The sequence below is a fragment of the Scophthalmus maximus genome, chromosome 3, assembly GCF_022379125.1.
Source record: "Scophthalmus maximus strain ysfricsl-2021 chromosome 3, ASM2237912v1, whole genome shotgun sequence".
Taxonomy (NCBI): domain Eukaryota; kingdom Metazoa; phylum Chordata; class Actinopteri; order Pleuronectiformes; family Scophthalmidae; genus Scophthalmus; species Scophthalmus maximus.
The window spans coordinates 17,546,286-17,568,680 of NC_061517.1; the positions used below are offsets into that span (position 1 = coordinate 17,546,286).

General features: G+C 43.2%; 1 protein-coding gene across 3 annotated transcripts in view; it reads left to right on the forward strand.

Annotated features, from left to right (window-relative positions):
* bsna (bassoon presynaptic cytomatrix protein a) overlaps nt 1–22,395 on the forward strand; it is a 102,349-nt gene that overhangs the window by 46,330 nt on the left and 33,624 nt on the right. For all 3 annotated transcript variants that reach the window (XM_035645940.2, XM_047331255.1, XM_047331256.1), the window contains exon 3: nt 20,220–20,660. In XM_035645940.2, coding sequence (XP_035501833.2) covers nt 20,220–20,660 — 441 coding nt within the window. The remainder of the gene's footprint in view (nt 1–20,219; nt 20,661–22,395) is intronic.

Genomic DNA, 22,395 nt, shown 5'->3' on the forward strand with positions numbered 1-22,395 from the left:
TGAATAATATCCTGGTTTTAGCTTGTGTGTGATGAAAATGAAACAAGTCGTTTAACATATACCATGTCCTAGTTCGCGAAACATTGTGTATGATATAAAATCCAGTTGGTTAAAATGCACCCTGGTCAGAAACCAGAACAGTGGAATGGTTTCCTCTGATTGGCGCTTTCCCTGGACGTGTGCGTGTGTGTGTGCGTGCGTGCGTGTGTGAGAGAGAGATTTGGTTAGGGTTAAGATTAGGTTTTCATACATATGCTATAATATATTTGATGATATATATATATATATATAAATCTTACATACAGTATATGTGTGTGTGTGTGTGTGTGTGTGTGTATATATATATCTGATGGTTAAGGTTAGTCTCCAGGAAATGAATGTAAGTCAATAAAATCTCCCCTGAAGTCAGGAAGGCACGACTGTGTGTGTGTGTGTGTGTGTGTGTGTGTGTTAGTGTGTGTGCGTGTGATGTGTGTAGAACTAGAAAAATCCAGCTGCAACCAGCAGCTCAGTGGTTTGTATTCCACTGCTCCCCCCCCCCTCTCTACAGTATCTGTCTCTCCCTCCTGCCTCCTCTCATCCTTCCCTCTCTGTACTTCACTCGCCCCCTCTCTCTTCCTCTCCTCTGTCTCTCTCCGTAACACTTTCGCTGTGATTTTGAAATGCTAATGTGATACTCTTCCCCTTCCCTTCCCCGCACACTGGCTAGCCCCACGTTGCTCAGTGTAGTAGGTTCCGTCGCCACCCCACACCACGGTGAAGAAGAGAACACAGCGCTCACATCAGCAGCTGCTGCCTGTCCCCCTGCTGGCGAGTTGGGGTTAATGCGGCTTGAAGATGCCTCTGTCCATGGTGCTGATCTCAGCTGGCTTCTCGCTGCTGCCAGGATGAATATCTGGTGCCCTGATGTTAATGGATCAAATGCAATTAGGTGCTTTGATTTTGAGTGGCAGAGCATTGAACCATCCATAATTATTACACATTTCGGAATAATCACAATCAAACAGGACGATCACACAGCCACCTTCTCTACGCTGGAGTTTAGATTGACTGTGTTTACATTATAGGCAGAAAGTCTTCTCATATTGGAGTGCTGACAGTATCTGAACCTACAGTAGAGCTGATGCGTCTCGGCATTTATCTCTACAGTAATTTCTGGATTCGTGTGACCTTTCAGCATTTGTCTGTTCTGACACGTGACTAAACATAGTGGCATGTTGATGCTATGGAAAGGTGGAGGACAGGTTTTGACAGGGGTATTCTGTTTGAAGGTATAACGAAAGCAGTACTAGGGTACCGCCGCACCTATCTTGTCTGCTCCGGACCTTCCGACTTTTTAGTTTGGTCCAAACCAAATTAGCGAGTGTGAAAGTTGCCTCAGACCACAGTCAGGACCAAAAGGACCAGAATGTGGTGCAACCGAGAGAGGTTGGTCTCGGTCCGAATCAAACTGAACCATAATACCGTAGCAGCGTGAAATTGCAGGAAGTGAGGGCGGGTTCGTCTCGCATTAGAAAATAACAGAAGGAAAATAACTGGAAGAGAAGTAAAAAAATGAGCCCCAGTAGCTCGCGGGGGGGAGGAATTCTATTTTCAATTTGCATCGTCTAGCCAAGGTCAAGGTCGCCAAAGCTACAGAGTAGACTCAAGACCTGGACTCGAGTCAGACTTCAGTCACAAAATAAGGAGTTAATCCGTTTCGTTTTTGTAATTGTAGTTTTGCACACGTGAAGACATCCAGCCTGCATATTTTTGCATTTGAAGGACCTGGTCTTTTGAAAGAAACACATTCAACAGAGCTCTAAAAAAAGAAAGAAAAGAAAACAGACATGGAATGCATTCCTGAAAGTTGACATCGATGTTCCTCCAAACACCCAGAAACAGGTCTGTTCACGGGTGTTTAAATCACGGACTACCTTGTGTCTCCATTCAGCACGGTGCCCACGCGGTCACAGCCTTGTCTGTTTAGTTTGCTAACCGCTGGCCAAATTACACTCGGAAAAAATACAGCCACACAGTCTATTGTCGGTCCTCTAATTGGATCCAAACTCAATTTCTCATCACCCCATCACTGACAAGCTGACAGTGATGGGGGGAAATTAGAGGGAATCGGATGAAGAGGAAGAAAGAGAGGAGAAAAAGTAAACCGTGGAAGATGTAAAAGAGAGACCAAAACGATGGCAGGAGAGAAAACTGTGTCACAGCAGGGGCTACTGTACGGCTGTCCAACACCTGCTGCAGTGATTTATATGTATTATGAACGACTATATTTAGTGATGCATCTCCTCGGCAGACTGTGAACTCCACGTCTCTCTGCTTTGACCACAGATCAAATTACCATCTTCACAAATAGACACTGCACTTTCCTACATTTTAGTATGTTAATATTGTCAGTAGCCAGGGGGTGAGTTTTTTTTCAGAAATTCTCCAGTTGTTCAATCAAACAACTGGAGAGGAGGAATAACAAGACACATAAATGGAATTAGCAGAATAAGATCTGTTCAATCTGCGTGTACCACAGTGACCAGGAGTGTTCGGGGCGGTGTAATGCTATTTGCCATTTTAGAGTAATTGAACTCTCTGTGAGTCATTTTACTGTCTACCTTGATTTCAACCTACTTGACCTAACCTATAACCTGTTATTTCCCCATTGTTTGTTATCATACATTTACATTTATATCTACAGCAGCGGTAGCCAAACGATAACAGATTGTTACAGTGATGTGCACCAATGCTGTCACGTTTATATCGAGGTGGACTAAAAGAAGAGTATGGAAATGAGGCAGAATGATAGAGAGAGATTTATGGCAAACAGAGAATGAGGCAAAGAGAAAAGCAGGTGTACTATCTCTTTAACTCCCTAGGGTGAGGAGGGTAAATTGATGTTGCCTCCCCAGCACGCACGCACGCACGCACGCACGCACACACACGCAAGCATAAAACAATTAGAAAAACACTCCCCGGAGCACTTTGGTGAATCAAATTACAGTCAAGGCTTCTCTCGGTCCAACTGGAGTAGATTCTGCCCTGTAACTGACCAATCCGCTCTCTCAGCTTCTAATCAATGTGTGTGTGTGTGTGTGTGTGTGTGTGTGTGTGTGTGTGTGTGTGTGTGTGTGTATATATACAGTATATATTTCCTGTAGGGTTGCTTTAACTCTAAGTTGTCCCTTGGGATGTAGAGAAATAACAATGTAGTGTAGTGTAATGCAGTGTGTGTGTGTGTGTGTGTGTGTGTGTGTGTGTGTGTGTGTGTGTGTGTGTGTGTGTGTGTGTGTGCGTGTGTGTGGACTGTGGCGACTATAGGTTCTCAATAACAGTAAAACACAGAGGCTTCAAATCTGCCACCAGCTGTTGTGCACTTCTTTTCTTTTTTTTTTACACAATATTCTATAATAATAATATTCCATTTCTTTTGTGTTTATTTTCGTCCCAGCGGAGCCTCATTGTCACTGCAGCCCTGCACACTATGGAGCAAATTATTTTCCTCTGATTGACTCAGTCCAGTGCAGCTGAACGGACTGCCATCATATGATTTGTGCGTTTGCTTGCATTCGTAAATCCGGGTCTGTGTGTGTCCCTTTACTTCTCTGTCTGTGAGGACCAGTTACAGACCTTGAGAGTGAGAAGGTTTCCACAAACTTCGAATGGCCGCTTGCATTGTTCGACCGTTAAGGTTAGAAGTGTTTCTTGTTTCGGTTTTATGGGATAAACGGTTGGCGTAAGACAACCTGTGGGCCCAGGTTACGTCAATAACTGTCCTCCTCACTCACTAGACTGCGTCTCCGGGTCCTTGAGATCCTACAGTTTCTCTACCTGGTACCTGAGCACCGTTTAATGTATCAACAGCTCATGTTCTAAAGTGGGAGTGCAGGTGGCGTCCGTGGCTTTGTTGACATCGATTGTCATGATTACATGAGAGCTGCTGCCCAGCTACAAACTTCTGCAACGTCACTTAACCCTGTTGGACACTCGGACGATTGTTGTCAAATGAATCTGCCGTAGGCGGGAAGCGTTTCTCTGTGCTCAACTTAAAACTCAATTCACCGTATGAACGAACGGCATGATCACCAATTACAGTTACCAAACCGAGTGTACATTCACTGAACGGTCCGGACAGTGAAGTAGGAGACATGTTGTGTCAAAGAGTTAAACTCTTGAAATGACAAAAAAAAGTTATGTATTCATAAAATGGTCTATGATTCATCAGGAGATGTAATTTGAACTTTCATGTCTTAAAAAGTGACTGAAAGGAAAATAAAAATTACCCATCCCACCTCCGTCCTTCCTTTTCTCCCCTTTTCCATCTCTCCATCCACCCCCCTCCCTCCTCTGCTCTCCTCCACCCCGCTCTGTGTCGTCCATCTCACCTCTGACCCCTCACCTTGTCTTCCGGCTGCGCTGTCACTCGTGAATTATTATGTCGGGACTTCGCGCCGACTCAGCTAAATCTTGTGACCTATTTAATGTTTGGATCATGAAAAATGGCCACAGAGTATTGTATCGTTTTTCACATTCACAGCTTCCAAATTACCTTTTTGGTAAACTTTGTCCTCAGACGAGTCAAAGGAATGTATGAATCTTTCTAAGGCTATCACCGAAGTTTCTGTTTCTGTTAACTTTTTCGTCGCCTTCGAAAGGTCACAATGAAATGAATGAGATTTTATCGCACTGCAAAACCATCTTGGGAGGAGGTTTGGGTTGGATGGTTTGTTTGGTGCATGAAAGAAAAACCAGACCTGGGGATTTGAAAACTCTCATATGAATATTTCAAAAACGGTAGCGGAGGGCCCTGACAAAACCCAATTTTTTCTGGTTTGAGGCCTATTTTTATAAGCAAAGATGAAAGTAATAATAAAGCCTTAAAAATAAAGAATATACACAAATTATGATAGACATTGAGGAGATAAACTCCTCACATATAAGTTAAAACACTATGTTACCAACTATCTGTAGGAAACCAGGAAATATGATAGTTTGCCCATCGTATGCCTTACCATATTCTCTCTATCGATTGTCCTGTCAGGGGCCGTGTGTGAATTAATAGTTATTGGTTATTGATCTGCGAACAGCCGCTTCCCCTTCACTTCACTTCTTTGGAAGCACAAATACAAATAGGATAAGAGTAACAGATACACACTTTTACACAATCTGTGGCGTTTTTATCAATAAAGTCTTTACGTAAACCTTCATTTGCTGAGGTTAGATATTCTGAACTGACGGCTTTCATTCAATCTGTCTGATTATTTATCTGTATCAACGTCAGTGTTACCAATAGAAACAACAAGAAATACGACTATAAAGTCGACATATACTGGGATTTTCACCATAAGACCCTAGTTATCTCTCATGGTCCCTCTCCATCCATGTTTCATTATTCAAACGCCGGTTGCCTCCTCACCAGTGGGACATCAGTTTCCGGTTTGGCCCCTCCGTCCCAGTCAATGAACGAATAATGGGAGAAGAGAATTGTCACCGACACCTAATCAATGGCAATACGAGCTGCGGCGACAGGCATCGTGTCATCACGACGCAGAGATGAGAAATAATCACCATGCAGCAGTCGTGTTGTCCCTGCAGCTACTGCTGCTCCTCCAACACCCAGGCGTTTTCTTTCACACCCACATACAAACCGACGCACGGTGGGAAAAGGGGATCACGCTCTTTGCTAATATTCGTCAATATTCATCATGTGACGTTTGTACACTGAAGCTTTGTTTTCTGGCTCCTGGCGTTAACTTACCAATGCCAGCAGCCTGGCTACTCTCCAATGCAGAAAACAAACATAACAATCCAGTTGGAACAAATCATCTTGAGTTAAATGTATTAATAAGTTGGCTGGTTGTGTTATGTACTGATCTGGTAGAGAGAAGACAAACTGCATCTTTCTTTTTGAAGCCTCTCGAGTCCTGGAGCTAGTTCCATTTCTGGGGATAGATACTGGGAGAACGCTATACTCTACTTGATTTGGTTATGCAATGTGTGACCCAGTTCCTTTGTGCCGTAAATCAAGTCGCCATTTTTCTTTTGGCCAAGAGAATTACATGGTGAAATCAAGATTCAAAGTGGACCAATATAATGTCGTCTTTCCATCGCCATTACACTGTGCAATCAGTTTTGACGTTGTAATGTCAAGTTTGGCCAAAAAGTTGTCTATATCTGCTCTGAATATGGAATAATATACATTTGTAAAAGAAAGGAAAGGAGGAGTTAAGAACGGAAGAAAGACAGAAAGACTTGAAACGATTCAAGAGGCACTGAATGTAAATGAGAGAAAAAAGAAAAAGCCAAATAATAAATACAAACAGCTGCAGCAGCGTGATTCATCCGGAGCCCTCGTCAACATATGAAGGTGTCCTTTTTTTTTTTTTTTTAAAGGTTAGGCACGTGTATATGTGCGCGCCGGCGATGGAGGTGTGTGTTGTATGCGGTGTATTATTGTTAATATTGGGGGAGTTGTGTCACATGCTGCAGAAACATCACCTTGCTGCTGCAGTGTTCACACACACACACACACACACACACAGATACACTGGATCGGTGCCCGTCTGTGTAACATGGACGTCGCCGTCAGACTCAGATCGTGGTCTTTTACGAGGATTACCAGGCTTTGGTACAGCACGACACTCGACCGGGGCCAGGAAAGTCTCACGACTCCGCATCTGAGAAAACATGAACACTTTTCATAATCTTGTGCTGAACATAGATCCGTGCTTTAGTGAGGACTATACGCCAGCATTACTCAGACACAGGTGCTTTGGAGGCAGGTAAATACTCTAAAAGCCCGGTCTCGACACAACTGGCATGTATGATAGCATGTGGCCGACTCCACACGCGCAGCCATGAAAGTGGAGCGTCATCCCATCCTTCCCCATCTCGCCTGTACCCTTGCCCACCACCTTACCAAACAGGACTCGCTTCAATATGGATGAGATCCTACCTGTTGACGTGCCCTTGAGCAAAACACTGAATCCCATAAATGGCAGAGTGCAGGCTGACCTAGATGTTGTCTGGCTGCACAGTATGCAAAAAGAATTGTGTGATTTTTATCGAGGGTGACTCAGCAGCACACTGTAAGTCAGGGTCAAAACAAACACAAACACACACACACGTGCACGCACAGGCACACGCCCACACACACACACATTAGAGGGAGAGCGGGAGAAAACAGTCAGAGGAGCTGGGGATGGAGGAGGTGAGTCAGACATTGAAGGACAGATGGCAATGACCAATGATGGCAATGACCTTTACACACTATGTCAGTGCGTGCGTGCGTGCGTGCGTGCGGACAAAAATTTAAACTTTGGTCATGTGAAGACATTTCTAACTCATAATTAAAACAGTATTACAGTTTCCTTCTCACATGCAGCCGTGAATCTATTTTTTTCTGAATGGCGAAGCATCTTCTTTTACAATTGTTGTTAAAATCAATCTATACGACCAAAACTACTGAAACAAAAGATGGGACGCTTATTATAAGCCAATATATTACATATCTGTAAATGCATCTAAAAACAAATTGATTATAGCAAATACACTTAAACCAAGTTCTTCTACGATGGACTTTGGTGTTCATGGATACATGGATACTATATGAATATAAGAATAGTCCTCAAATTATTCTTTTTGTCAGAATTTGTGTATGTCCCCGATAATTTTAATTGAAGTCTCAACAAAACGGAGACTGGGCTCCGACTCATACGACAAACGTATGTCGGTGGTGTGGTGTGGTCGTTGTATGGATCGCAGACCTCTTGGTAGTTATGTACACGACCACTAGAGATTAGCGACAAACCTGATAAGTCCGTCAAGTTTCTGTAAGGAAATGGGTTTTTCTCATATTCTAAGTAATTGTGCTGATTATCGGCCATGTCACCCTCGCCAGGACCCTCACCCTTACAAACTCATTACACATGCACTTAAAGCCCACGATGTTCTAAGACGGAGAAAGTATTTGTGGCGTTCCTCTCGTCGCCGGTAGAGGCGGTCCGACTCACACGACAGAGTTCCTCGTATGAGTGGGAGGACGTGTTGAAAACTCTGTGACACTTTGAGCCTGCGGGCTCCTTCTCAGACCGTAAGCGGCAGCTTTGCGAGAGCGAGCTTTTAGAAAACTTGAATTACCCAGATGTCAGCGACTATTGCGTCAGTGAACCCGGCGCTTATTTTTGTCTAACTTCTCCGTGATCCGACGGTGAGGATGAGCTGTTCTGCTCTGGATAAAGCAATGACTTGCTACTTATGGGAGAAGCATTGTTTTGTTTGGTTTATCAACCGTGGTTCACACCAGAAATGAGTCCCAGCTTTTACATGTGTGTGTGTGGCTGTGTGGCTGTGAGAGAGTTGAAGATGAAAGGACGTCACAGGTACAGTTTATGTGTTCTTTGGTTTTTCCTATTTTTGTTTTATACTCAGCAGCAGCAGGAGCAGTCATGTCTGACCCTGTCACCTCTGTGAGAGCTTCACACTCAGACTTGCTCTTTCAAAAGACGGAGCTTGTGCTTTTGTCTAAATGTCAACACGGCGTCAGCTCTGTTCTGGGGAGCCAGTGATGCTCTGTGTGTACACACACACACACACACACACACACACACACACACACACACACACACACACACACACACACACACACACACACACACACACACACACACACACACACACACACACACACACACACACACACACACACACACACACACACACACACACACACACACACACACACACACACACACACACACACACACACACACACACACACACACTTCCTTCCATATCCATGCAAATACACAAACACTGAATGGGAATGCACAAACACACACACACAGACAAATCCTAGCCACAAAGCATTTCTTCACCAGAACTGCCAGTTTCATGAGGCAGAACTAATTCACTGTACACTTTTGTAATCCGTCTCTCTTTTCTTTCCTCCTCCTCTCTTCTCTCTTCCTCTCTCCCCTCATCCTCCTCTCATCTCTCCTAACGCACTGATATCCTTATCCTCTCCCCCTGCCTCTCGCTTTCACTGTGACATGCTGCCTGCGTCTCCGCCTGCTCTCTGATTACTTCATGTTCCCTCGGTCTTTTCACCCACTCCACTCCTCTTTCATGTTTTCTCTTTTCAAATAGTATATTTGTCAAGATTGTTCATAATAATAATACATTTCATTTATAGAGCACTTTTCAAAGTGCTAAAAGAATATTACAGTAGAGATAACAGAGACACATATAGACAAAATATAAATAAACACAGAAGTGGGGCTTGTTTAAAGAGAATAGTATATTACACTGCTGTATTAGCAGCACAACACAAGGAAAGAGGTTGATGGCACAATTTGGATTTTAGTGCCAGTCAGGTTCAGTATTGTACCGAGCAAGTCCATCCAGAAATGTTTGCTCTATCAGACAATGTATTAAAATTGCCCAGCACATAATACTTTCCCATGTGTAATATGCCAGTGAGCTCAAGGAAGAAGGTCTTATACTGACTTCCATAGCCTTAAAATTAATCTCTTTGCATTTACCATTCATACATCATAGTGCTTTGCATAGAGCGACAATGGTTTTGGACAGTGGCCCTGAAGTGCAAACCACAACAGCAATTCAACACAACACAACAGCAAATCACCACAGCATAACAGCAAATCACACAACTGCAAATCGCCATAACAGCAAATCACACAACTGCAAATCGCCATAACAGCAAATCACACAACAGCAAATCGCCAAAACAGCAAATCACACAACAGCAAATCACACAACATCAAATCACACAACAGCAAATCGCCAAAACAGCAAATTGCCAATAAACAACAGCAAATCGCCAAAACACAACAGCAAATCGCCAATAAACAACAGCAAATCACATAACACAACAGCATTGGTGAGACTGAAACGGAAAGGGTAGGTACATATCGGTCACTGCCCCTCTTCCTGATTGGTCACACTGTCTGTCATTTACAATGCTTAAGTTAACGTTCGCGAGTGAAAACGTAGTGAGGGCAATACATATTGCCGCTCCTATCTTTATATGTTTCTCTTCACACAGTACCATTCCCCTTTGCTACCGATGGAGAAATTGCGTGAGTTGTTGTTGTGGTTTGCACCTCAGGGCCACCGTAGTTTTGGCAGGGAAGGAGAAAAACTCAGTGTCTGCAGGTACACTGAGTTTAGGTACAAATATACATCCATACACTGTATGTCAGGGAACCACTTTCTGTTTTCCACCCCCCAAAATGTTTCCTGCCACCTCGTACCGGCTTCACATCCTCTTTCTTTCGATCCTGTCCAGTGCTTATTTCTCCCTCTGACCTCCTTCCCCCCATGTCTTCTAACTGGTCCTGCAAGCGTCAGAGGTCTTCAACAACCAATCACACCTGGCACAAAATGTCAAAACTAGTTGAAAAAAAATGACATATATAACTAATAATGGCCTTGGAAACATTTCCTCTTAGGAAGGTATTTGGCTTGTGATTTTAAAAAAGGAGGGTCTAAGGAAAGTGACGACTACTTTGCTGCAGCTAAAGTCTCGGTGCAGACCAAACGTTTGTTTTTCATTCTTCCACCGAGTCTCTCATTTGAGGGTTTTTTTTTGTCTTTAATCGGGGGAGGCTCTTCTGTCAGCCAAGTGACTCCCCTCTGTGTACTCCGATCAAATACACAGAGTCAACACGTACTGGTGAACAACTGGAAGACTTTCCCTCTGCTCTCCTCAGTCTAAGCCCTTGGCTAAACTTGTTCTTCTCCCTAACTTCCTCCCTCGCATCTGTCTGATCGTGTCTTTTCCTTCGCCTTGCGGGATGAGCCAGCAGCTCCCCTCCCTCCCCGTTGCCCAATAATGCTCCTGTCCAAGTGAGCGCTGCCTCCTTGCACTTCAAAGTACACACTTCAGCACTTCAAAGACTGCGGTCTCTCTCATTCTGAAACCAAGGCCAGATCAATTGAATCCCAATATTACCCAGCAGCCCCCACCACCACCACCACCACCACCACCGCGGATGAGGTTGAAGTCTGTGTACGCGCAGCGAGACAAGAACTTCAGCTTGGTAAACTTTTGTGTCCCCGAAGAGGTAATTTGTGTTGCTGCTCTGCAGATGAGAACAAGAAAGAAAAAAATAGGAGTTGTATCTTTTAAGATGTCTAAGAATAGAAGTGCAGCTTTAGAAGTAGACACATAATGAGACGTGAGCACAGAAACCAGGTTTTCTAAACTTAGCTCAAGGACAGTTTTTAAATTGCATTGCATTATTTCAACGGCAGAAAAATTAAAGGAGAAAAAAATATGAATTAAATAAAATAAATTGTTAAATAAATGAAGTCGCACCGAGTGGTAGTGAGGTAACCAGACGTTTCAAGTTCAACCTAAATGTAAAAGATAGAAAACTCTGGACTCATCTTTTCACCATAAACACTTGAATGGTTTCACTCATTAATCAGACGCTGAGCTACATTTATTCTTCCCCCCATATCAACTCCTGAGAAACATATCAGGCTCTTCAGCTGTTAAATCTTCCAGCCGGTGCTGAACTTCGCCACCGTGCGGGGCAGAGAACATACAGTGGATTTATCGGAGCCCCTTCACTGAAAACAGCTGCATCCTGTAAGAAACCCGGCTGATCATGCAGGCGACTGAACTGTACAGCCACTTCAATCACATTCACGTTGTACCAATGATTGAAGAAAATAACTAAAACTAGATCCAACTAAGGGTGGCCACGGGTGTATAAACAGGAACAATCACAGACATCACTGAACAGAACAGGAACCACAAACAAAGGTAAAAAAAAAAAAAAGCAGGCATGACTCACATGTTGGGTGAAAGTCATCAGGATCTGACCAAGACAAAGGGAAGCACAGAGAGTAAACAGACACACGGTGGGCGGGGCCAGCTGAACACAGGTGAGACCCATTAGGAACAGGTGCAGCCAATCACAGGGCGGGAGACACAGGCAGAGTGAAGACACCAACTACAAGAGGAGAACAGGAAGTGCAGAGACACGAGGAAATGGGCTACAAAGTAAAAACAGGAAATAGAAAATTCAAGATGAAACAAACAAGGGATAACAAACAGACAACAGATTGTCAAACAGATGGAAGGAAGGTAAAATCAACGCCTAAATTAAACAAAATATCCCATAATGTCAAACAACACCCAAACAGTCTCTCGGAAGAGTTCTTAAAGTTCATGATCCTGGTGGATCATAGCAGATGCTTATCAGTTTTAAGTGGTCTATTTGTTTACGGGACTCAAACATATGTCTGATGAGAAGCATTTCCAAACAGTTAGTTGGCCTGTCTGCCTTCATGTTCCCTGTTGACACGGCGCTGGGATAGCCAGGCCAAATCCTCTGATCCCTTCAACACACACACACACACACACACACACACACACACACACACACACACACAAAAAACACACACAATAACATTACACACAGAAATGCACTTGCAAAAACTCACACTCACACTTGTACAAAGCTTACGCTGTTGCCCCCTGTGCTGAGTGTGTGTGTGTGTGCGCACGGTTGTGTGTGTGTGTGTGTGTGTGTGTGTGTGTGTGTGTGCGTGTGTGTGTGCGTGTGTGCTTGCCTTCTTGCGTGTGTGTGAGACACAAGGCCTGTTAAAAGATCTGTGGGTCAGACTCCATAAAAGGCTTGCACTTATTACTTTGCCGAGGAACAGAAAACTCCTCGAGTTCAGCCCATGTTATAATAAGTGAATATTATATACATATTAGTGGAACCTATTTTAGGGTTTCCTGATATTTGCTCTAGAGCTGGGGAACATAGGAGCCTTTTGTCATCACGTGCCATGTAGATAGTCTGCATGTGGCTCCATGTCTAAAGCGTTCATCAGATTATATTTATTTATTATTTAGCCAAGTGTCAATATTCATCATCCAAGCGGCTGAGAAATGACAACGCATACGCTAATGAGTTCCTCCTACACGTAGTATCAGCTGAGGAGGGAGGTGGGCAGATAAACGTCATCTGGGTTTTTACATCGGCTCGGTGAAGAATAGCCGCAGACTGAAAGTAGGTCGGTAGTGAAAGAGGTGACAGTGTAATGTGGGCAATAAAACATAATGTGTACACATTAGCACACACACACACACACACACACACACACACACACACACACACACACACACACACACACACACACACACACACACACACACACAGCCTTATGCCCACCTGCCTCTCACCACACAGTTGCATAATTAAAGAGGCTTCACGTGACGATAAAAGAGATTTTTTTTAAATGAAGAGTGAATGTTTTTTGCTTGTAAGCCGGAGAAAAAGAAACCGCTTCTCCTCTTGTGAACCCCCTCCTCTCCGTCCACACACTTGCTGTCCTCTCTTTCCCCACTCCCTCTTCTCTATTACTCCTTTTTCTACCATTTATTTCTCTCTCCTCTACCTTTCTTCCTCCCCACTTTTAATTTATCTCTTGCCTTTTCCTCTCCTTCACTGGTTTTCACACCTATAATTCACCCCCTCTCCTCCCCCTCCGTACGTCCTCCCTCTCTAATTTATTCCTCTACTTCCTCCTCCACCTTTAATTCATCTCCTCCTTTCCCTCCTCCTCAAGCGTCAACTCTCTCTCTATCCTCTCCCCCACTCCATCTCCCGCTTGAGTCGCTGTATTCCGAACCTTATCCTGTTTTCTCTGCTGCTTTTATTGCTTCTTCTCCTTCATTTCATTTCCCTCTCCTCCTCTTGTTCTAGCTATCCCTGCCTTTCTTCTTCTCCAACAGTGCGAAAGGGGTAAAATCCTTCACCATTATTTCAGACGGTGTGTTTGTTTGTGGCTAATGAACAGAATTAGTGTCTTTTTTTTCCACAAATGGCCAAGGTTGAATAGAGTGAATGTGTGTAATTTTGCTAATCCCTACAGAGTTGTTGTGAAAAATTAAATGTCAGAGTAAACTACATTTACTGCATTTGCATTTTGCATGCTCAATTTATCTCATTTCAAACTAATTCACTGCAACTTACTTTGCTGTTGGCTTGACTTGAAATTTGAAAATACTCCATTAGCCTATAAGTAAAGTTACTCCAGTAAAAATCTCCAAAGTAAGAGTATTAGCAACATCCACTTAAATCATCCGTGCAGTTCTAATGTTAGTACTGAAACGTAGTTTTGTCGCTAGTTTCAACTACTTCGTAAACTGTATAGGTTCGTCCAGTGGTTCCCCATCCAGGGCCTGGCCCCTCTGAGGGGGTCACACATCTAAGCAGTTGTGAGATAATATGTGGTGGAGGGCTGTGAACATTTTGGGTGCTTTTTTGTCATTGTCATTTATCCGAGAAGCTTAAAATTTCTACTTCATGCAACTCAAAGGCATCTGTAATATGATAAGGGCGTCCCGAGGAGAAGCCGCTGTAATCGTTATCTATGTGTAATTGTCAGATAGATGCAGTGGTTGAAGAGGACGTTTCCCTCTGAAACGCAGTGGTGTCGAACCCTCAATGTGTACCCAAGTACAGCACTTGAGTAAATGCACTTTTCACTGTTTCAATGTGAAATAAAGATTAAAATAGCCGAGAAAGATGTACGTTTTCTCTCCCTTTGTCTCTGTTCTCTTACATCTACCTCCATTGCCGCATTAATACACAAAACTGTGTGTTGATGGACACCAGACGGAGAGAGGAGACGTTGGATAGGAGAAGACAAGACAGGAAAAAGAGAAAGTAGCCCAGAACAATAAAAAAAAATAAACATATCTCAATGGACTCAAGTAGAGAGAGGAAACAGAACAGTGAGGAGGAGACAGAGCTCCAGAGTCAGGGAGATAAAGAACAAGAGTGAGTAGTTCTGAAAATAGCAGGAGGAGGACGCGTGGATGTGGGAGGGCTCCGGTGAAAGAACGTCTTTGGCGTCTTATAAAAGTGAGACCGACCGTACGGTGACAGAACTGATGCAAGCTGCGCAGCGGGGGGTGACACCTGCTCCGAAAATCACACGGCGTCACTGGGTTCAGGACTGATGGTAAAATAATTAGAAAGTCAGGAAACCAGGAAGTAGGCGACGGGGAGTAGGGAAGATGGAAGATTGTTATGACAAAAATACATATATATATATATATAAAGTGTTTGTGGCAATTTAAGTTTTGAGTTAAATTTTTTGGTTACATGTAAAGACAAAGAGGTGATACGCTTTGGAAGTTGTTGTTAAAGATCGTGGGCCGTCACAGTGTTGCTGCTGTGGGGACACGCAGGTTTACTGTAAATGTTCAGTCATGCGTGTGACTTCTTGTGCTTTTACAGTCTGCCATATTTCATAGAAAAAGTGCACAGGTCAGCAGATGCGGAGGCTACGTTTCAAGTGAACCATCAATCGCAACCCATCTGCACCCTCACTGGCTGATCAGCGTTTGGCCCGGGGGTTGCGGCCGTATGGCTGCAGGGAACTTTCCTGTTAAGTGGATTTACTGTGAGGCTGTCGTGATGATGATGATGATGATGATGATGATGACGATGGTGATGATGGTGATAATAGTGATGATGCATCGCTTTGTGTCACTGGGCGAAGGGCTGGACTCTGTGAAGCTGAGGCTTCTTGTTAGCAGGCAAATGGGTTCATTTCCTACATAGTGGTTTTGAGTTGTGGAATATTAGCTTCAAGTGTTTCGCATCAATAAATCCATACCACATTAACTTTAGAGTGTTAACTTATCAAAGTGGATGTTTCCTTGGTAGAAAGATCGCTCACCGACTAAATATCTGCATTGCTAGGTTCCGCCGAGTGAAGATAGTTTGTTTATTTCAGTGAAGAACTTTAACGTACTCGAACCCGTCCCCTGTTAATTTCACATTTATCGACCGTTGATTTACAACAAGTAAATCGTGACTTGTGTTTGACATCCTCATAGCGGAGGAACGATTGCAATAAACATTTCTGCTGAGTATCAAAATTTCATGTCATCACTTGAAAGCATTCACTGACACCATTTTTTTTCCTACAACATCTGCTGTCAGAACGTCTTGACTAACCTTTTTATAGATATGATTAGGCAACTCAGGGCACTTGGTATTGGCCACCTCAAGATAATTCATCTAGACAGCTCATCCCTTTGGGGGTCATGGTGTCGCCGGAGCCAATCCCAGCAGACGTTGGGCGAGAGGCGGGGGGTTCGTCAGACATCACAGAGCCCGTGATGTCTCAAAGCCACACTTTAGAATCTCCAGTTCATCTAAACTTGATGATCATCTTGGTTAAATATTGAAAAAGTTCACAATGAGACCTTTTTTTTTAAGACTTAACTTACCAAAAGTGTTGTAACGGCCTAAACCAGATACTTCCACCATCCACCATCATCATCATCATCATCATCATCACCTCTTGTCCACTTCAGCTGGCTGACACCTTTTCCCACATTTCTTCTAATGTTTCTTCTCTCTCTCTCTCTCATTACTAGAGGCTAAGCTGAATTGCCGTGTGTGCGCGCGCACGCCTGCACGGTTGGTGTCACTTCCCCGCGTCTCCTCTGCCCTCCTCATCTTCCTCCTCTCCTTCCCACTGCTTGTCATCTCTCTCTCTCTCTCTCTCTCAGTCTGGTTAGCCTAAAGCTTCACAGGCCTCCTCCATTTTGCATTGACGTGAACCGTGTGTCTACATGCATGTGTGTGCACGCGTGCTTGTGTAAGTATGAGTGTACTGTATGTGTGCACTGCAGTGGAGTGCAGCCTGAAGCAGCAGCCAGTGCCAGGGAAGGGTGCGCTCGAGCAGAACAATGGCACTCTGGGTAAAAATAGCCTTCGCTCTGTTGGAGGGGGAGAAAAGGAGACGGCGGGGCGGGGAAGAGAGCTGAGAGGACGGGGGGAGATGTTTAGCGATCATGTTGTGAAGAGACTGCAGGAGCTAATGTGAAAAGTGAAGAAAAACGGATGAGAATGACTCAGACTAGAAGTGAAGTCAAAAGTAGAGAAGCTTAGAGCAGTATTCTGCTCCACATTTCCAATGGAGGGATGGAGAGTTTTGACACAACGGTATTTCATATTTGATCGTGTTTAGCGTATGATGTTCACATTGAGTAGGGTTGAACTTTATTACTGAAATTAATACATCCATTTTTTCCGGATATGAATGACAATGTGGCACATTTTTGCGAAACCTCATATAAAATACTTACATATACCATGATGCAGTTTCCCTCAGGGCCACTCTCCCTGCAGCTAAGCGGGAACATGAGGGTTGAGCTGTTTCTGCATCTGTCATGAATCCATGTCATGTGTGATGGATCCGTAAGACAGATCTGTTGCATTTCATCTGGTGAAATACAAAACCGACAGAGCCTGTAAAAGAGCATGGGGGAAAACACGGGGAAAATAAACGTAAAAGAAAAAACAAGTGAGCAGGAAGGTAGAGTCAAAATAAATTCCCCCTGAGATTTCAAGGGGACAGACATTTACAGGAGAGAGAGAGGGAGTCCGACGGCACAATACGTCTCAGGATGAGAGCAGCAGAAGAAAAGAAAACAGCAGTGCTGCTTAAAGGGAATTTGGACTGATGGAGCATTTTAGTGAGTCTTATTGACAGGAGGAGAGAGGCCCGGATTGTTGCTGCTATGTAGGTTAAGTGGTGCAGCGATGGCACACACTCACACACACACACACACACACACACACACACACGTGTGTGTGTTTGTGTGTGATGTAGGACTTAATGTACTTACTCAGGAAGGAGGGAATTAGTTCAGTTCAACAGTCTCAGACGCTACTGTACAGTTCACTGCTTCAGGGGATGTACAAACACACACGCAAACATACTTATATGATAGATGTCGAAAGAATAGTTTTGACTTTGTCAGTGTGTGATATATAATGAGGGGAAGCCTCTTTGTGCTATATAGGCTAAGTGGTTGAGTGATGGAACATATATATATATACATATATATATATATATATATATATACATATATATATATATATATATATATATATATATATATATATATATATGTATATATATATATATATATATATATATACATATACATATATACATACACTCACAGGTTCAGCCCTAGAGGGTATAAACATTTAAAACACAATCCTCAAACACCCCCAGTTTAAAAAGAATATGATTGTGTTTACATTGAGCTGTAAGATTTAATAGACACAATATTCATTAAATTCAGTTGAAACACATTAGCTGAAATATATATGAAAAAATGCACTTATAATTCCGTATTGTACACCTTCATGAGTGATGGGACAGTTAGCGGTTTCATTAATTACATGATCAACAGAAACATAGTTGTCAGCGGTTGTGACAAACATTGGCTGGTTTGAGCTTCTCTATACTTTTTTAATCTTGTGATCCTTCGTGCTCTGAGCTGCCGAGCACAGTCGAATAAAATCTGGTGTTGTCAAGTGTTTTGACACTTTCACTAGTCCCTTGTTCCACTTTTGAAAATGGCGCTCGGTGGAAGAAAGACGTTCCGGGGAATGTGTGGATTTAAAAGAAAGGAGTCCGGAAAATGGTCCTGAGATTTTCGATATTACGGCGCAGCTCGGAATGACTACGTTGTATTCCTCAGGGAGAGTTGGGTTGCAGCCACATACATCCATTGTCTCTGCTCAACTTCTTTTCGCTCCACTTTTTTCGCCCACCAGATTTGTGTTTCGACAGAAAAAAAAAAGGAACGCTCAGAGCGGCTGAAATGTTTCGGAACTGCTGGACACATGTTCAAGGCTTTACGGTACAAACAGCAACAGCAACGTCTGTTTAACCTCTGCTGATAATAAAACAGCCAATGAGAAAACAGCCCTTGGGTCATTAAAACGTCTGCCCTTAATACAGAGTGATAGATTTTCTTTCTTTTTTTCGCAAAATCAATTGGGACTTTGCTTGTTTTTCCACTCCTGTTAATTCCACGTGTCACAAAGGTTTTAATGGTCTTAAATTTGGCAGTCCATAAGTAATAAGCACCAGAGTGTCCACTGCTCGACCCCTTCACAGCATTAGTCCCTAACATTAGTCTCCGTGACAGAGTCTTTTGTGCACACAAATGAAACCCTCAAAAGTGATTCAGGTGAAGCGAGCGCATGGGGCCAGGTAAAGGCGGGAGAGATGCGAAATGAGGAGGAGTGTGTCCGGAGAGGTTTGCCGAGGTTTGTCGCCGAGAGAGAAAATGGCGAGGGGTTTCGACGAGTGGGTGGAGAAGAGCATGGAGATGGAAGATGAAGTGTCGAGGAGGAAGGGGCATGCGTCCATCAATTATTCATTACATGGGTAATACAGCTGCTCTACAGCCCCGAACAACAGTCGCCACTGTCCGGAGCCGAGAGACACAAATAATAAACAGAGGGTGAGGAGATACTGGAGAGACACGGAGACTATTTTGACATTGTGTAAATTAGAGAAACTAATGTAATAGAAGAGTCTCAGTTAAATCTATACATTTTTGAACGTATGAATAGAAAGTGGTTTAAAAAGTTATCTAATTACCTTCTTTTTATTGCCGTGTTACTCCTGAAGTATCTTTCATGCTCCTCCCAGAGATCACCTGTTGGTCACCTGTTGGTGTGTGTGTGTGTGTGTGTGTGTGCATGCGTGTTGCAGTGTTAGTTTTTGTCAGTCAGCCTCACAGTGTGTGTGTTGTGAAATGGTGTGAGTGGAACTGATGTGATGAAAAAAAGGGGCAGCATTCAGAGTGACATGGCCTTTTTTTTATAAAATTGCTCTAGCCGAGTTTACACTGCCTCAGCTCTGTCTGGAAATAAGATTTGCTTGTTCGTGTGTGCGCGCGTGTGTGTGTTTGTGCAGTTGTGTCTGCAATCTGGTCTTTAAGTGGGTGGATTCCCCACATTGAACGTTTAGAATATTAATCAGTGTGTTAAAGGGTCAGTCTTATTTAACCCCGAGAAGTTGAAGAAGTTGCACAAGGGAGGCGTTTGACATGCCATTTCATTTACCTGCGCACACGCAGACACGCGAAGGAACACAAAATCACAGCAGCAGTAATAACATTCTGGTTGACTTTTTAAAAGCGCAATTTCATTCTAAAGCTCACTTAAATGGCTTTTAAGCTCATTGTGGAAAGAAAGATTTGGAATCTGGATTAATTTGATCTTGTATAAAATCACATGTCAAACACCTTTTATTGATCATATTAAAACAATAATTTAACAACGAAATATTATAGTACCACGCTAAAATCGGCTAAATGTAACAGTTGTCATTTTTTTGTCCTCTGTCTATTTCAGAAAAAGGAGTGGTTATGTCTCAACTGCCAGACCCAGCGGCTGATGTCCGGAGGTGGTCTCGACGATCCTCCCCTTCCCGTTCCTCATCCGTCTCCCAAGCACCAGCCAATGGGCTCGCCCCGCCACCAGGCGCCAACCAGCCAGCAAAGCCCACTACACAAACCTGCCAATCAGCAGGGGCCCAGGCCAGCCCAGGCCCAGAAACCGCAGACAGGCACTGGACCGTTTGCCACCACCGCTGCCAAACAACCTACCGACACCAAGACCACAATACCAGCCACGGCACCAGTACCAACCACGGACACCCAGAAACAACCTAAACCCACAGAGGCGAAGCCCAAGACCGAATCTGAGAACCAAACTCCCAAGGAGAACAAAACGTCCCAGAAGAAAGAGCAGATTACACCAATCAAGGAAATTAAGAAGTCCAGGCACTATGATGTAAGTCAGATTTTTTTTTGTAGCATTGCCTTAGTCCGTTGTAGCCTGTATGTCAAACTATGGCACAGGGCCTAAAGGGGTAACCACTGATACTTCTACTACTACTGATACAATGGTTTTACCAACGTCATGTGAAAACAGACCAAACAGATAATGTAAGAGAGATGCGATGAAAGGATTTTGGTTGGCTACTGAATTTGTACTGCTTATAAACCATAGTGTAACATACAGGCCCAATGGACCCAAAAAATTGCTATTGTTGTGTGACTATTTAGACTTTTACAGTATATGTATCCAGTTTATGTCCGTATGCATGTGTGTTTCAGCACGGCCCTGCTTCACATTCATAGTTCTTCCACTAGTTTGATGAGTTCAAGCTAGAGCTGTGACCCAGACGATACTTCTTCTTCGGGACGAGAGCACAGAGTAAAGCAAACAAGTAAATAGGGAAGGGGTGTGACGACTCACCAAGTCCATGGTTCAGTTCAGGCCGCGATTATTATTTTCATTTTGTACACACACTGTGTTTCATTCACACCCTGTTGACCTAAACGTTCCCAAGGGGATCTGCAATCTCATGGTTACAGTCCATCTTCTTGAGCTAATTTAACTAGCATTGCTAACTTTGACTGGATTGGTTGATTATGATTGGGCCAAATAATCACGCATGCAGTTGGAAAAAAATCAATGAAATCAGAGATGAGTTCAGTCCAGGGAGGGGAGGAGCAGGAGCCTTAGGTCTCTGAAATCATAGACTCAACTCCTCGAAACTAGACGAGATGGAAGACTTTGTTGACTTCGGCACGGAAGTTCACTTGTACACTTCAGAAATGGCAAACATTGCATGTGACCATGAGACTTGAGGAGTTTGTGTTGTCCGTTACTTGAGAAATGGATTGTAACTCCTTCCATCACCCTGCCTGTTGTCACATTAAATTTCCTCCAACACTTCCTTCAAGGTTTTGAATGTTGTGTTTAGACAATGTAAATAAATAAACACCAGTGGCATTTTGAGGCCATAAATGCTAAAGTTTTAATATTGCTTATATGACTTATTTGTGATTTTTTTTTTTTTTTTTTTTTTCTGGTATGTAGCTGGTATAGCTTAGTGGGTTATACTGTTGACTTTGGTACAGAAGGTCGCAGTCTGATCCCAGGTCATCTCAGTGTGGGCTCTTAGGCAAGGCCCTTAATGCTACCTGCCCTTGATGATTGTAAGTAGCTTTGGACAAAAGCATCAGCACAATGAATTAATGCAATGTAAAGAAAGTCATTTATTTGACGTATATGTTCTGGATGCAACCCTCCCATTATTTTGTTATGAATATTTCAGATCTTTTCCGGCATCTGTCTTAAATTCAAAAGCAAGCTCATTTTGTAACTTGGTCAGTGATCCATGAAATACTACGTCAAAATAAAAGTCAACACTGAATTGCAATGCTCTGTGCTCTTACCCATATGCCCTTTGTTCATTTTTTATTTATTTTCAGTTACATTTAACTTTGCTTTTTCAAATGACAAATCTAATTCATAATCACAGTCGATGGCTGCCAGCTCGACTATGAGCTGGGAGCCATCATTTATTTACAAAGGATTGGGATGATTTGGTTTAATAACATACATCTAGGGAACTATTTCCATAGGTATTGTATTTGCTCTGCAGAGGACAAATGTAATTTGTTCCCCCAATTTTTTTCTTCTTCTTCCTCACTTGGGTCATCAAATTGCTTCCTGA